The sequence below is a fragment of the Dermacentor andersoni genome, chromosome 5 (assembly GCF_023375885.2).
Source record: "Dermacentor andersoni chromosome 5, qqDerAnde1_hic_scaffold, whole genome shotgun sequence".
NCBI lineage: Eukaryota > Metazoa > Arthropoda > Arachnida > Ixodida > Ixodidae > Dermacentor > Dermacentor andersoni.
In genome coordinates, this window is record NC_092818.1 from 98,824,866 (window position 1) to 98,841,793 (window position 16,928).

Genomic DNA, 16,928 nt, shown 5'->3' on the forward strand with positions numbered 1-16,928 from the left:
TTGGTAGCGGAATACGGGTGATTGTGCACGCAAAGTTTAAAGTGTGCGCGTAACTACGGCAGTTGCAGCAGATTATCTATACAAGTGCTCGAAAGCGTTGTACAGCCATTATCCACTAAGTTTCCTAGTTTTACGGCATGAACGAATGTGGCACGATATTTGCGCTACCGGGGAATGGGAGCCACATTACGGGTCATGCGCTCGCATAAATTCAGAAGCATGTGACGTATTTGCGGTCTTTGCAGAACGCTATTTATAAAAGCGCCGCAGAGCGTTGCACGTGTTGTTTCACGAAACACGTAGAATGTTGCCCACTGTTCTTGGAGAAGTGAGTTGAGCCAGCTTCAATTCTCATGGAAATGTGGGGAACTTTATGACAGATAGGTACACAGAATTTTAAAGTGTTGTTGTGGTTAAATTGCGGTCTTTGCCGTAAACTTTTTTTTTTATTTCACTGCTCGAAAACACGATTACAAGAGTTATGCGCATGTTTCCTCGGCGTCCCGGGAGAATAAAATGTCGCACTAAAATTTCATTTTCAGGAAGGCCGTATTTTGGGTTATGCACGATACATGTTAAAATGTATAGTTTATTTACGGCTACAAAAAAAAAATGTTAATGCACCTTCTAGAGTATTCGCTGATAAATTGGCTGTGATTTGGCAAGGTCGGACAAGTATGCTGTGCTTGCTTATTCGTTCGTTCGTTTGTTTATTTGTTTGTATGCTTGCATGTTAGTTTGGTGGATTGTTTTTGTTTGCATGTTTGTTTGTTACATTGTTTTGTCTGTCTGTCTGTCTGTCTGTCTGTCTGTCTGTCTGTTTGTTTGTTTGTTTGTTTGTTTGTTTGTTTGTTTGTTTGTTTGTTTGTTTGTTTGTTTGTTTGTTTGTTTGTTTGTTTGTTTGTTTGTTTGTTTGTTTGTTTGTTTACTGCGGCTAAAGTTGAGCATGGTTAAGCTGGCTTTGTAGCTTTTTGCGCAAGAAGATGTACTTTTATAGGCATCCCAGACCAGCTACATTTGTCGTGATCTTGACGAGACACCCAAGTTCGTGTTCATTACGCGTCTCGCACTGTTGTCGCACGCTTCACGCACCGCAGGAACATGGGCCATAACAGCAGCGTCACTCCTCCCCCCCGGTGTAGTAAGCCCCCTAATGGCCTCCTACAGACCTCACTTTCTTCCTGAATGGTTTAGCAATATTTTGCCTTGCATTCAGTACAGTGCGTCGACTGGGAGGTTGTGCCTAACACTTTCCGAGAAAGTGAAGCCAGTAAGCCGTTACGCAAGTTATGACGGTACGAGAGCGAAACGACCACGGTGATGCTTTTACCTTCGAAGCAATTCTCACGCTTGCTGTCACCCTCCAGCATGGGCTGTATCAATCCGCTGATGTTGGCGATGCTGCACTTGGAGAACTGGTAGTTGTTGGCAAGGGCACCGCTGCCGGTTTGCGGGTACATGATGTAGTTCCCACCTCTCTTGTCGCCCGGCACGCACGGGCTACTATTCGGCTCGTCGTGCTGCGAGGCGAGGACGTTCGGCCACTGTAACGATGATTACTCGCAGGCGATTGCACCCGCCAAACAGTTATATTGAAGCGAGTTGCCTTCTTTGTCTATATCGCCCGTTTTCGTGGAGGTCAGCGTTATAGACAAGACTTCTACGCCGGTGCTCGAGCCACTGGAGATAACGCACATGACAGATCGGCTTATATTTATAGCTACAGATGTGCCGGTTAGCGACTCTGTTCTTGCAACGAAACAGTAAACGCCGCCTAAATATACTCACTCCAACAAATATACGCCTCCGAGCGTATCGTTTGTTTAATAAAGCGAATAGCTTTGTACAAACGTAGGGCTATTCGCTAAGATTCAAAATCATCGTCGGTGGTCTCTGCACATATTTTTTAGGACTGTGCAGCACAAGCCTTGAGACCTTCCTGAGACATCAATGTTGAGTACATGCGCCTCGCTGCGCATCCACGGCAACGAGGCTCCAGAACCAATCAGCACTTCAGCAGCTGACAAAATGGACATGTCCTCTAGGTGGACTCTTACAGAATACTTCCCCTGCACTTTTCCTCCCATGCCCCGGCGTGTCGTGCACTGGTGTGCTGTGCTATAGTTTACGTGCCTTAAACTATTCTAAAGCACATCATACTTGAACACAGCGACATGCCACCTTGAACCACGGAGAGCAGCATCGAGGCGTCCCCAGGTGTTGCGTTACAGTATTTGCGCATGCTGAGATGGTACGTCACGGGACCAAATGACGTACTACCTAATTCTGAACATTCGTGAGCGCTGACGCTTTTGTCAAGTTGGTACAGCTGCATTGCAGAAACAGCGCAATTCACACGAACGCAGAACACCAAGACGTAGGCGGCTGTTTCATGACCTACATGACACGCATGCCACGACATTCATGTCATTACCTGTCATTTATGTTCCTCATACACCCCTGTCGTACTTTGCCAATTTCGGTCGTACCAAGTTAACGAAACGACCATGAGAGCACCAAGACGCAGGCGGCTAGACAGATACTGTCAAAGTGGCAAATGTTCGCCCAAGAGATGATTTGCATTTAAAATTGCCAGTTTCACCCGAAGGCAAAGCATTAAAAGCGATAGCATGAAGGCGTCTCAGGAGGCTAGCGTGATCAGCGTGGCGTTGCAGGTGTCGCCCCTTGGATGGCGCACGAGATGCGATTAACAGAAAACACACAGACGCTACTCGACACCGTCAGCGCTCTGCGCGTTCAAGTTTGGCCTTGGCGGAGCTTGAAGGTCACATTTATGGAACCAAGCGTTTTCTAGGTTTGTACCTGGAGCAGTAGAGCTCGCTCTACTACGCCGCCTTCAGACCAATACTTTCCTTAGTCCGGCGGTCGCCCGGCACTTCATGCCGGAAATCTCTGGCATGTGCCCGACTTGTCAGGTCCTCGCCGACACCTTTCACGTCGTAACTTCGCGCCCCGCTACTCCACTCTTTCTCATCGCCTTTTCTCGTCCCTACTAGAGAGGCTTGGGAGGAGTACCTGCTCGGCTGCTCTACCTTGGAAGCTCAACGTTCCTTGGTGCGCGCGCCCGGACAGCGGCCATCTCCAATGGCGTCCCGGACTAGGGGCTGCCACTCAGGCGCACAGCAAGCAACTCTCTTATTAACTTCTTGAAAAAATGTTTCTACCACCACCACCACCACCTATCGCTCTAGAACACGCATACCGGCGCTCAAACTGGCGCGGCCGGCGTGTGTGTTCTCTGTCTGCGTCTGTGTCGAGTTGCGCTGTTTCTCACCACGCATCTGAACATCGCGCTTCGCGTCCACCACTCAAGTCAGCGCACTCACAGGTGATCCAAAATTGTGACCGATCTCGTGACAGAAGGTGATCTCGCTGGAGGCCTGTGACACGTGATCGCCGTAGTTGAGGAACGTGATGATGCCCGTGTTGAGGCTTAGCCTGGTCAGCCCGAGCTTGTGGCTGTGCTGGTCAGTCTGCACAAGCTGGCTCTTGTCGCACACACCCAGAGTGCTCGCTGCGTGCATGTTAAGTTCACTCACTTCATTCACAGCATCGTTCATGCCGGGTCCGTACGTAAGGATAAATCGTCATTTTGGTGGCTCGCGGATTTGGCATCACGTGACACGTACTTCACCGCAATCGTGTAATCACTGCCTCGATATCCGGTTCCAGCGCGGACAAGTTCGCTTCTTTGAGCCTCTCTTAATTCGTGCTCTATTAACTTTCGTATTACGCTGAAGATTTAGATTAGCAAAAACAAACAAAAGCATATCGCTTCTGGTTATTAGCTCGCTTGCTGACAATATTGGCGTAGCATGTATACAAGCTTGACAACTTGCTCTTGGCGTACGTCCGCATTGTATATCCTGTGATATTACGTGCAACAAATGTCCTGCCTTACTTTGTTCTTACAAGAATTCGAGTTGCCAAAGCTCCAAGGTGCAAACAGTCAAGTCATTTTCTCTGAAAACCACAGCTGTAATAGCGCTTTATACGTTTCGCCATGCCTTCGCTGAAGTATAGGCAAAGAAAAAAAAGGGGGAGGATAGAGGACTTGATCCACACAAACACCTTTAATGAAAGAGTGGTTCGACCTGTAAAGCCAATAGCCAACATTTCGTGAAGTGGTTTGCTTGCTTCTTTCGGGATCTATTGAGTGCATTCTGTTCGAATATCTTCTGATTTCCAACCACCCCGTTCCTGTATATCGATATGTTAATAGCTTAAAACAAGCGACACAACAAGAAGAGAGACACAGGGCTGAACTTCACCTAATATTTTCCTCCTTGGGGGGAGGGGGGGGGGCGAAGCGAAATGCACGCCTTTCTGAACATTTTTATTAATACCAACCTGCTGGAAGTTAGTACCCCGCAGGTCGCTTCATCCTGATGTCGTTCGTTTGAACAAGCAACTAGCCCAAATTTCCGTCTTAATGTTTACATTCCAAATTGCGCTTAAGCGTAATGTATTTGGCTCAGTGAAGTAAAGAAGAAACACTGACTTGTTGAATTTCCCACGTAGGCTAAACCAAGGACGCCGTCCGCGAAATCGCGGTATGTCCACGTGTACGCGAGGCAGTAATCGTCGAAATTGGCGGACCGTGCCGTGGTCAGCAGGAAGAGAGCCGCGTCCATGTGCTCCTGACAGAACTGGTTCTCCTTGTCTGAGCAGCTTGCAGTATCGTTGATCTGCGGCAAACATGACGGCCCTTTTAGTAGGGTCAACCAGGAACAATCTCCATAAATCTTATACTGGACCTGTGATTAATCCATTCATAATTTGTTCATTCGACACCGAGCGAAACACCTAATGGCCTGCCTGACTGATTGAGCGGCTAAGCCCAAAGAGCATGTTGGGACCTCGGTTTAGCGTAGGCTAAGAATACACGTTTCGACAGCTTTAGAACGGAGAGTTAACAGGCTTTATTCAAAAGTAAAAGCAGGCGCCCCAATCGGGCAACCACCTCGCTTCCAAGAAAGAGCAGGGAGCGATTACCCCCACGTGGATGCAAGGCGAGGTAAAATTTCCCAGAAGCGGGTACAACGTAAAGTGACGGATGGTTGCTACAAGCGAAAGCGCCGAGAGCTAGGGCCGAAATTCGCGCGTTCGACTTTTGGGACTTCTTACCAGTTTTGTTGTTTAACTGCTGTAACCGTTGCTTTTCAGAGTAATTCACTTGGACCACGACATAAATACCTTAGAAACAGAACTTTACTAATTTATGCGCTTTGTACTTTTTCCAAGCTTTCTGACATTCGTCAACTGTTACGAAACACAAAATGCAATGCAATGAGCACCAGTCCATATCACGTGCAAATCACCCGCACATCATTTGTTTCCACCCAGCGATACTTTTGTGACGAGCTTGTATTTAAACCGCACTGTTAAGGGTCGTAGCAACAATCAAAACAAGTAACTGGTTCGTACAAGTTAGCACTTACTACGCATTTTGCTTCTTTAACAAGGAAGCTACATGTGACCACGGAAGCTCTCCTGTTCTTTTCAAACACGCGAGTTCTCAGGTGTTGCTCCTAGGAATAATTTAGAGAAATTGCACGAACTCTTTTACTGAAACCCATTGTCGTGACAGGGATCAGAGAGGAATTGGCACGCTTCTCAGCTTACCCAGCAGTTAAGGTTGAATTCTTTTCCCCATTTAATTTCAGGACGCTTACGTACCTGGAATAATGCACCTTGTATTATTCCAGGTACGACCTCGTATGCATGACGCGCAAGTGAACTACATCATGAGTTGCCGTCCTAATATTTGTGACTGCCCTTATAGTCTCCAATACACACGCGTTCAAAATACATCACACAAAAATACCTGAAGACGCCTCTCACACCACACGTCTTTTGGGGTATCAGCGGAACCGACTTTACCAATAATGTTTTCAGGGTGCGTTAAGCACAATTTACCGACTCCTTTACGATCTTCTGCAGTGTGAATCAAGAAAAATTCCGGTCGTGCTATAGGCGTTAAAAAGTTGACTTTCTTTGACATCACTGCTTTCTTGCTGAAAGGAAGCTTGCATGATCCGACTGCACAAGTTCACGGAGCAGGAACATTTGAGGAATTCCTAAAGTTTATCGTGGCTTTAGTTGTCAGCCTGCAATTCGGTGTTGCAGTTTGGTGACTGAGAAGGGAAGTTTATACGATGCACTCTTCAGTTCTCGTGCTCCGGAAACTTCAAAAGTTAGGGGTGCGTGTATTTTACCGGTGCAAGGTGATACGGAGACTGTGCTACGTCTGTTTACATGTCATGCTTCAGAAAATGGTGGTTGGTGATGAATCGGTCGGTGTCCAGTCAGTTATATAATGTGTGTGTGAAGGTTACATGTGCGCCGAACACAGAATATTGCACGAAATTACATGCCACATATTCATGAATCTTTCATGAATCAAAGGTGGAGAGGTCGGCCTGAGTGACGCGTCTCTCGCCTGCTACTCCACGTTGGGGAAGGAGTTTGGGGGAACGCCAGATATATAGTACGGAGATGAAGGAGGTACGGTAAAGATGATCATAGCTGCTGCACAGTTTACAGTTCGTGTGTAACCCATATGCGTGAGTGCGTCACGGCACATCCATCATGCCATAGGTCACATATAGTCACAGCAGGTCATATAGGTCAACAGGTCAAGTCATAAGTCACAACAGGTCACATATAGGGTGAGAGTAAACAAATTTGCACGCATCGCTGTAAGTTGTACAGTATTCAAGTACCGGCTTCATCAAAGCTTCGTTTTACATGTGCGCTGGGTCTGCATGACTTTCTGTCTTTATTTTATGCTTTGTTTCTTTGTTTTGCACTTGTACAAAAAGTCATAAAATAAGCTATTATCAAGAGATTATTATAAAGAAATGATCGGCCCTTCCACTCTGTCAAGAAGGACGACTAGCGAAGCTGTTATGCGTTCTTCTAAACTGACGAAATTATGTATATGTGTGACTATATATATGCACTTAAAGCCCGCGTCTCGCCAGTACTGCTTTGCCAAGTTCCCAGTTCCCAGTTCTGCTCATGCCGCCGTTCTTGTCGGGCACGCTGCGGGTCCTCGCCGTTCGGCACACACGACGGGTCAGGCTCATCGACGGGCACACGATCGGTCTTAGCGGCTTCCTGCCGCCGGCGCGCCCATTCCCGCTGTCGCTCCCGTCGTCGTTCTAGAAGGAGATGTTGCTCCTCTTCGGTGCGCACGGTACGCGTTCGCCCCATGGAACCGCTCCAATAAGGTCGCTAGGAGACCACTGACGTCACTCTATAGACGAATACACATTGGACGATACATACGTGTACATTTATTACGACCTTTACACGGGCACGGGCATGCACCCCTAGCGGCAACGAACGAGGGCCGCGCCGAGCACAATGGGTCATCAATCATTCCACTCGAAACTTGCGACGAGCGCACTAGGATGAACAATGGGCCATCCATCATAGGTTTTGACATTCATGCCAATGAACCTACAAGACTAGACTCTCTTTTGCACAAACTCTGGAGAAAAAATTTTTTCTTTGTCGACGCGACGGTATACACGCACGGACGCAGAAAATTTATCGGGGTGGCCATATACAGTTTTGCTGTAAAAAGCCGCAATTACGATCGAAGCCAGAGTGACGAAGGTTTAGAAAAATATGCAATTTCTATCGTTCGTGTGCTTTTATAAACGTCACAGTGTCGGCACGCGGGGAGATAAGCGCCAAATTTATCTCAAGTACACTTTCGGTGCGAAAGCATGGGTTCTAGCGATAACTTATTCACCTCGTGCAGCCGATCCTGCAAGCGTGCGCGTGGAAGACTGGAGGGAAGAACTAAATAAGAAGTATATATGCCTTATATGCCTAAGCGTCTCAGGATGTTTGAATAAACTGATTTGATTGATTGATAATATATGCTGCCATTATGGGCATGGTACCTTAACTCGGTGCACGGTGAAACTGACGTCTTGAACTCCGCCGAAGCTCGTGCGGCGGTAGACCTCGGAAGCTCGGGCCACGTGACCAGCAATGAGCGTGGAGAGGCGCTCGCGCGTGCGCACCGCGTCGCCGTCCTGCTCGTGGTACCTCTTGTACAGCAAGTGGTCGACGGCGATGTGCAGGCCGCACACGCGGTAAGTACGCACGCTCTTCCTCCGCTGCACGGGACCGGCCACAGGGCCACCGTTTTGCTCGTCTTCCGCGTCGAGGTAGTGCTCCTCGGCTCCCTGTGCTGCCAATGGCCTCCGACCCGTCCAGCGCTCGGTTCTTGAGCCGTGTGCGTGGCTTTCCTGTGTACAGGGTGTCCCGGCGAACTTAAGCCAGATTTTAAATAAAATATGCGATTGCCACGTAGCGGGACAGAACCAAGGTAATGTTGTTTGCCGTCGCTTGGAGATGCTCATTTCTGATTTTTTTCATTCTGCCTAACTATATGATTAGTCTTAATTAATTAACTTCTCGAATATTATAGTTAGATGAAAAGTGTCAGTGAGAAAATTGTAAAGCGACATGGAAAACTCCCGATACAGCTTTCTGTTGCTCAATACGTGCTACAAAAAGTGTTTTTCCGAGCGTGAAAGAAGCCCGCAAATGCACGCAATATTGCCGCGCGACTGGCCGCTCGAGGCAGTTTGCGTGTATTTGCAGGCAGCTTTCACGCTCGAAAGACACTTTTATGTAGCACGTATTGAGCAACAAAAAGAAAGCTGTATCGGGAGTTACTCATGTTCTCAGCTGCTCTCACGAACAGTTTTAGCGTAAGAATATTTTAGTGAGTACGGGTCACGATGGTTGCATTATTCCCGCGATCGGGGTATGTGCCGGTGTTCGCGCGGGGTGTAAGTGAACGAAAGGTTGGCCTGTAACGCAGCAACAGTGCACAAGTCCACATTTCTTGTTTCTTTCCTTTCTTTTTTTCAAAGAAAGCAGACGCTAGCACCTATTGCGAATTTCGCTTAAATATTTTTAGTAATAATCGAAACTGGCAAAAAAGCTATCGAGCCCACGCGATGATTCGAGCTTCCAATCCATAACGCTGTAAAACAGTTGCGTAAAACGCACCTCCGTATCCCGCTTCAGTGCTCATGTGGCTGGATGCTTAAGGTTACGAAACAAAGCGATCGAAATAAAACGACTGGGTGACTTCGTCACCGCAAGGTTACGGAATAAAGCGGTCGTACGAAAATATGCCGGCGCTAGTGTACGGAAGTCGCCACTCGGTGCTCAAAGATGAGATTATCACGACAACACCAGATGTGGCGGACAAGTTATTTATTTATTTATTTATTTATTTATTTATTTATTTACCCTCAGGGCCTTTTGGCGTTAGAGAGACGCTAGCACCTATTGCAAATTTCACGTAAATATTTTCAGTAATCATTGACACGGGCAAAAAGCTATCGCGCCCATGCAGACGGAAGACCAGATGGGGTGTGTGTCACATAACGACAGAGATACGGTGCGGTCAGGACAATTTATAGGCGCCGTATAGTCGCGGCTTAGCGTAACGCGATGCGGCCTATACCCGGCGCATGCCGTAAGACCACAGCTATGGCAATACTTAGCCTTGCCTTCACGATCGACGGAGTCATTCGGCCACATTTCTAATCGAGCTTCTTCATCAACCCCGTCTAGCCAGATTTATGTCCCGTGTTTAACTTTTTCTCATTCTATCTTTATCATCAAACTGGTTGTACTTGCGAAGTCTGTATGTGTGTGCATGGCAACCTGTTCTCTGAATTACTCTCTCTCTCTCTCTCTCTCTCTCTCTCTCTCACTGTCTGTCTTTCTATTCATGTGCCCTATTTTTCTTTGATGCTTCTCCACCACTGGACCAACTACCTAGCCTCCTGCTATGGATCCGACCATTTTGGGGGAGTTCTCACGGTGTTCTGACAAAATAAATACGTAAATGAATTGTGTTGCTTTGAGCGCGCATACATCATATACCTTTGAGATAGCCTCCTGCGTTCGCCTGGCGGAGACTGCCAGCTGCTGCATCCAGCGTGCGGTCTCCCCGCGTACACCACACCATCCTGCGTGAGGCATGCTAGCGTCTTCGGCGGCGTACATCACCGAGTGAAAAGGCGTGCGTCGGGCGAAGAACTTGTGCGCCCCTTCGACGTAGAAGCGGCCCCAGCGGGACTGGATGGACCCTTCGAACACGCCGTTGTGAAGGCCACCGAACACCCGGCTGGAGGGATCGCCTGCGATTCCCGGGGGGGGGATTATTATTATTATTATTATTATTATTATTATTATTATTAATATTATTATTATTATTATTATTATTATTATTATTAAGTAAATGATTGAGCAGATTTTTGCGTGGAGTTTAACATATAGTGCTATAATAACTGCCCATTGACATCATGCAGAAAAGTATTTCAGAGCCTATCGTCTGATTTCATTTCTTCTTTTTCTTCTAATATTCACGCACCGAACACGTTTATATACGCCGAAGAGAAAGTGATCCCGTGGACTATTCCATGAGCTGGGTTTCTTACGTAAGCGAGTTGCAAGTCCTGTAGTAGTGTACAGTCTAAACATACAAATAGCGCACGGAGGAGGCAACACGACATATCGACTGTCGTGTTTGTAAATTTAGGCTGTACGCCACAGTAATTATGAACCAATTAGCTCAGAAGAAACTGTTCTCAGCAAATTGTGAGGCAAACGATGCGTTTCTTTCTATCGCCCCCCCCCCCCCCCCCCCCCCTCTCCACACATGCGCGCTCCTGGCCGCATGCGAACGTAATTTTACCCTGAGGTCTCTTTTTCGGATTTCTCAGAAGCACATTCGCGCATAATGCAAGCGGGCTTTACATTTATGCGATGGAACACCGTGACGTGCATGCATATCAGGTACGTGTTCATTATACAACATACCGAAATTCATTTTGACAACAGAATTACATGACTGCAGGGATGTTGAGCAAGCAACACTTGTCACCGATACATCTCAATATGCTATAATCATCTTTAACGCCGGAAAAGGGAAATGTGCGCAATGCGCTTGTGATGTGTCTATCGCGTGACGAACAGTGAAACATGATTTAATCTGTGAACAAAGTGGCGGCTGAGTTTGTACCGACAAGTTTGCCGCTGTAGATGTGACCGATATCCGGCTTCACTCGACCGAGCCCCGAAGTCTCGACCACGAGGTCCTTGTGAAATACGGACGCGTCTGGCTTCAGCTTCAGATGGAACAACCTGTGAAATGAACAAATCTTTTCTGTAACTCATACAAGCATTTTCCGTGTGTCGTCGATCCGCAGTACGCAACCATTATGCAAATGAGAAATTCTCAAGACGTCCTTCAACCAACTCAACTACACGCCAAAGCTGAGCCTAATATGAGGTCAGCGACTTCACTTGACCTACGGTTGAAATCATTTTCTAGTGAGGTAGAATCATAAGCTAAAAGCTCTTCGCGCATGTTTCGCGTAATACGGCTGTAATTCAGCGGTATTGTTGCCATTTGGGCGTGTGTGCATAGTGAAGCTTTGGTACAAGCAAAATTAAAGGTTGCTGATTCACTTCACCCTTCCAATGCAATACAGGTGCTGTGAGAGACGTCTTAGTAGAGCGCTCCGAATAAATTTTGATACCTCGGGTTTCCATTTTTAAAGGCGAAGCTTAAGCGGAGTCGAAATTTTATTGACAGTGCTTCAAGATGCTCCGATATGTATAAATGTAATTGTTATATGTTTAGAGCTCTTATATCAGCACAAAACGGAAAGAATAAGCACTTTCTTGCGTGATATAAATCGGGTTCACTGAGAGATGAATGTACCGCGCCGTAGCTGCGTAGTCAGGCGCGCCGACGCGAGGCATTCCAAGCGCGCCATAACGGAGAGGAGCTGTTGACCGAGATCGCGTCGCGTTTCGACGCGTACGAGCCGTGCAGAACTGTGTGCGCATGCGTGGGCGCGCGTCCACAAACGTACGTTAGGTCTGGGGCTTAAAGAAGCGCAGTCGACGAAGCTACAAAGGAAACCCATACGGGAAACCTGTAAATGGCCTGAAAGAAATTGTGGAAGGCTAACTACAGAGAAACTTACGGAGGACAATGCCTGCCTATATAACACAACATTTACTGAATCCGCGAGCTCAATGTCGTGTGTCCTTGCCTGTCGAAGCCTTGGAAGCGGAGGTGAACGATGCCGTGCCGATGCTGCGAGTCGCTGCCGCCCAGTGATCGCCTGACGCGCACGTGTTCCCTGTGCACCGGCCGCGGCTCGTACGACAGGGGCTCGAAGTGGCGCACGAAACCGTTCAGGCGGCGTGCTGCAAACGCACCCACGGAACGCTCGCGTATAAGCAAGCGCGTGTCAGTCTCGCCACACTACTCGCTTTTAACGCGACAGCGTTAAGGATCCCGTGTCGCAGGAAATCAGGCGTCCGGCTTCGGACTTCGCATCGGCAAAAAGATTTTCGAACCACGTATGTATTTTATTTATTTACACATACTGCTGCCTCGGTGAGGCTATTGCAGGAGTGGGCGGTGAGGGAGTGAAGAGAAAAAAGAAAGCGAAAAAAAAATACAGGCACAAAAAATATGAATATCAAGTAAACGCAATGGTTTTCAAACATTGTTGCATAGGTAAAGAGCGGATACTTCCAGGTAGTGAATTCCAGAGTTCAATGGCCAGTGGAATGCAGCTATACCCAGGCCTTTCATACGATGAAAGGAATTGACTGAACTAATTGAATTTCTCAAGCTAAAATACGTAGAAAAATCGTAAATTACGACTTGCGCACAACCTACAGACATGATAGCCCTCGGATTGTAATTTGACTATACGAGAAAACATAATTATGTTTCACGGAAACTCAAAGAAACCTCTTCACACACACAAACCTGTCGCGGCGTCCGTCATTTTACGCGCGCCGGCGCGATGTTGTCTTGGGGTACAGTGAACTAGAAGCCTTCTAGTTCACTATACTTGGGGGCCACGGAGCGGCGTGCCCGGTTCCTTGCATTAACTCCAGCTGGCACTCGCCTCCGCCGCATCGCATACCCAAAATAGAGGCCGTGGTTCCACCACAAAGCTTGCCTTCGTGCATAGCGTTCGCAGCAAACGTTTCCAGGTTAGCATTACGGTTACATACGCTCCAGTTGCCGGGAAGCGTGAGAAGTAGTCAGGGATCTTTGAATGCTATCTCGTTCCACTTTTAAAGGCGAAGCGTCCTCCAAATTTCTTTTTTGCGTCTGAAACGTGCCAAATGCTGATTCGGTAGGGATCCGACTACTTGTTCGTTAACCATTACCACAACAAGCAAAGAGAAAAGGAGAATTGGGGGATGTGGGGGGGGGGGGATGCGCGACTGCTTTTAAAGCGAAGCTTTCTTTGCCTCTTCCTTCGGCGTTTACACTGCTGCTGCTGTTGTCTTCCCCGCCGCATCGGGAGGTGGTTCAGGGCATGCATATACATGGCAGGAGTGTGGCAGAGAGGAAAGACGACGCGAGAAGCTCGTTTGGACATTTGAACGGCGTCGCATGTGCACAATGCCCTCTGGACATCCCTAGATTTCGCCCCAATACCCTCTTGACGGCTGTAATTATCCGCGACCTTCCGCAAAATCATTGCAGAAACTGCAGCGTGCAACCGTCCAGAGGGGTCCCTTCTTGACGGTTGCACGCTGCAGTTTCTGTAATGGTATTGCAGAATGTCGCGGATAATTACAGCCGTCAAGAGGGTAGGGGAGGTGGATAGAATGTTAGAGAGGATGTAGGGAAGAGCAGGCAGGAGAATGGGTAGAACCGACGCAGCCACGAAACGAGTGAATAACAGCCTTGCCAGTCTTCGCTCGCAACTCACATGTATGTGGGGAAGGCGGGAGGGGGAAAACGCGACGTGAGAATGCGAGGGGACGCTACTATTGTAGACACGACAGTGGTTGCAAGCAAAACGGGATAAATTTACGCTCAAGGTACGATGCGGCACATGTCTGCTACTTCTGAAAAACAAACACCATGCAAATATGTCGAGCGGACAACTTACGCGTGGCGTGCAGAAGCAGAGTAGCATTAAAGCATCGTAACGTATAGGCGACATCGTAGTACCGTAGCATCTAGGTGTCGCACGTCATTTCAGCACTTATGTACCCACTGTGGTAGCTTTGCGGCTGTGGCATCCCGACCACAGCAGCCACATTTCGACGGGGGCGAAATACAAACGCTCGTGTACTTAGATTCAGGTATCCGTTAAAGAACCCCAGGGGATCAAAATTAATCCGTAGTCTGCCACTAAGGCGTGCCTCATAATCCGATTGTGGTTTTGGCCCGTCCAGCCGCATAATTCAATTAAATTTTAACACTTTTACCACGATGGGATTTGCCGCGTGAAGGAATGACAATACTAACCTTTTCGGAGGTTATGAACAACAGCGCACAACGCCTCAAGCAAACACGTCTCGCAGTGTTCTGTGTACTACATAGACAAACAGCAGTTGTGCACGCAACGTCACATTTGCTATAAACTCACCACTCTGGTATTGCACTAAACGCTGCAGTAATGAAACATCCGCAGTCAAAATCACCGCCAATTATTGTCACTCAATGCGAACATCACAGAAAGCTTCGCTTACGTCGATTACCACAGTGCGTGGGATGCGCATATTTTTTTTATTTCGATAGCAGTTATATGGGTACCCCAAGTGAATGTCTGCCGTCGGCGTCGCCGTGACGTTCCCTATAAAGTCCAAGGGCGATAACACCGTCGCCGCACGCCCTACGCTGTATGTGCGAGTGAAAGCGTGAGAGGGTGAGCCGGTGATCGCGACTCAATCGCACACGCAGCCAACGGAAGCGGGGAGGAACCTCGCCGCCTTCCGTCGCGCGCAAGGCTTGTTTATTTGCACGTTTGTTTGCATGTTTGTATGTTCGCATGTTTATTTGCATGTGTGCATGTTTGCATGATTGTTTGTTTACTTGCTTACATTTTGTTTGTTTGCTTCCTTGTTTGTTTGCATGTTATCTAGGCCTTGTTCTTCTTGCCTTTTTGTTCTTGTTGTTGTTGTCGCTGTTGTTTCACTTTACAGTGGCCTTTTCTCCTACATCTGGAAAGATTGTTTTGAGATGCAATTTTCTAGTGTTCCTAATCCTCTTTAGTGGGTTCTCCCTTTTATTCTTTTACTTTTCTTTATATACATACACTGACTAGTCATGCGTGTAAAGGGCCGCAAGAGTATCTCCAAGTTGCAACTTTCTATCCCTATCTCATTAAATGGTGCATGTTTTATGTAAATCATATTGACCAATGTACATTGTTTATGTCCTTCATGTGATCGTTTTTCACCGTTTGACCACTGTTACAACGTTATCGCTCGGCGAAAGAGGGGCCTTCCTGTATCGGAAATTTCTCGAATGTTGTCGCCGATTATATAGCGGAAGAATCTTTGCCTAATCAGATTGCATGCGCAAAGAGAATAGCGCTGTACATTCTGGAACATGCGCGAGCCCCGGCGATATACAACGCTGGAAGGTACGATCAAATAGCCGACGCGTCTAAACCCTATTTTTACGACCGGCGATCGGTCTAGTCGCTGCCGTGGTGCTTTGGGTGTTATTTCTCTGGGCTTAAGTTCGCCCATTAATTAGTTACTTTCTCACCTCGCGCTTTTGGCAGTGCCTTATTCTACACTGTCACGACAGCGCGACAATATATCGATGCAATGCACCTATTTAATTATCTGGCCAGATAACTTGCGCTGAAGGAACTCTGCTTTTGCTGGATGAGGCTTGAACTGAACTCTACCAGATAACCAGCATACCGTGTACAATGGTCGGAATATAACAGTTCAGGTCTAAACATTAGCACTGTATTGGTTCTATAAGAAAAAAAGGCAAAGCTGACGTCACGGAAAGCGCAATGCTTGCAACATGCGCTCACGGGCGGTTCGTTGGACGTGCTGAATAAGGCACTAATACAGGAGATGCTTAGGACGAATCAAACCGAACTCGAGAGCCCGAGCTAAAAAAAAGAAGTACAATTTTGTGACCGGAGCAGCTTTTGTCATGCACTTCTGTTCCACGTACCTTGAACAAAGCCCGGAAAACAGGTCAGTAGGAGCATCAGCAGCCTACCATAGAGCGTGGCCGTCATCTTTTTCTTCTTCTTTGCATTTTCCACGCTGCACTTTGGTTTTGCTTGGTGCCTAACGCTATGGCTAGACCCACTACGGGGTATCGGCTATGAATCGGGTGGCAGTACTAGATGTAAATGCAGATACTTGGAAATACTGGCACGTTCCCATCCCGTATTCTCTTCCCCCCACTCATTTCTTTTTTTCATTCCCTCGGAACCGCGACTGAGGTGTTCACCACTTAGATGTAAATGTAGAGCCTTGGAGTTAGTGGAGATCGAAGGTTATATGCGTGTTTTCAAGTTTCTTTAAAGTATATCATTTATGAAGTTTACATTTTGATGAAATGTTAAGGGTGTTATCCAGACACATTCTGAGGTGTTTGAGTCAATAGGGGGGAAAACAAAAATTGCTAAAGCGTTGTTTGTGATCTGCTTAGATGGGGGTATCGTTATATATGGAACGCTTGCGAAGTTTCCTTACGGCCTTTAGGTGATCAGTGATGACAACAGCAATAATGTTATATTTGAATATATATATATATATATATATATATATATATATATATATATACATATATGGGGCCTTGCTATGCGTCACGTGTGCCGAAAATTTGAAGTATGTAGAGTGACTATGTGCCTTGAAAACAATTACTGAATTCTTGTTTTCTCCCAGTTTTCATGCGTTATATACGAGACGCGTCGTTGGTTTTTCCAATTCCTTCGGTGAAGTATGTGACGCACGTTGCAGTGGAGTACTCCACTGATGCAAATGATGGCCAACCAAGTTTTATATATCCGTGTTTGTTATATCGAAGTTTGACATCTCTCTTTGAT

General features: G+C 47.1%; 2 protein-coding genes across 2 annotated transcripts in view; both read right to left on the reverse strand.

The window, feature by feature from the left end:
* Window positions 1-1,902, reverse strand: part of LOC126532025 (disintegrin and metalloproteinase domain-containing protein 10-like) — a 30,044-nt gene extending 28,142 nt beyond the window's left edge. The window contains exon 1 of the mRNA XM_050179725.3: window positions 1,331-1,902. Within this exon, the coding sequence (XP_050035682.3) occupies window positions 1,331-1,460 (130 nt within the window). The 5' untranslated portion in view covers window positions 1,461-1,902. The remainder of the gene's footprint in view (window positions 1-1,330) is intronic.
* A 1,427-nt stretch (window positions 1,903-3,329) lies between these two features.
* On the reverse strand, window positions 3,330-16,112 carry LOC129384892 (disintegrin and metalloproteinase domain-containing protein 10-like). Its single transcript, XM_072288343.1, has 6 exons — window positions 16,046-16,112; window positions 12,135-12,291; window positions 11,097-11,214; window positions 7,941-8,291; window positions 4,523-4,709; window positions 3,330-3,535 (listed from the first exon to the last, which is right to left on the reverse strand). Exons 1-6 carry the CDS (start codon window positions 16,110-16,112, stop codon window positions 3,330-3,332), a joined length of 1,086 nt encoding a protein of 361 aa, XP_072144444.1.
* Window positions 16,113-16,928: the final 816 nt, after the last annotated feature.

What these genes read in the sequence shown, in the direction of transcription:
- LOC129384892 (XM_072288343.1), bottom strand. Translation starts at nt 16,112, where the DNA reads ATGACGGCCACGCTCTATGGTAGGCTGCTGATGCTCCTACTGACCTGT. An exon ending in ACATCTACAGCGGCAAACTT is followed by an intron (nt 8,292 to 11,096) that starts GTCGGTACAAAC and finishes CCCTGTACACAG; the next exon opens with GAAAGCCACGCACACGGCTC. An exon ending in CTACGTGGGAAATTCAACAA is followed by an intron (nt 3,536 to 4,522) that starts GTCAGTGTTTCT and finishes ACATGCACGCAG; the next exon opens with CGAGCACTCTGGGTGTGTGC.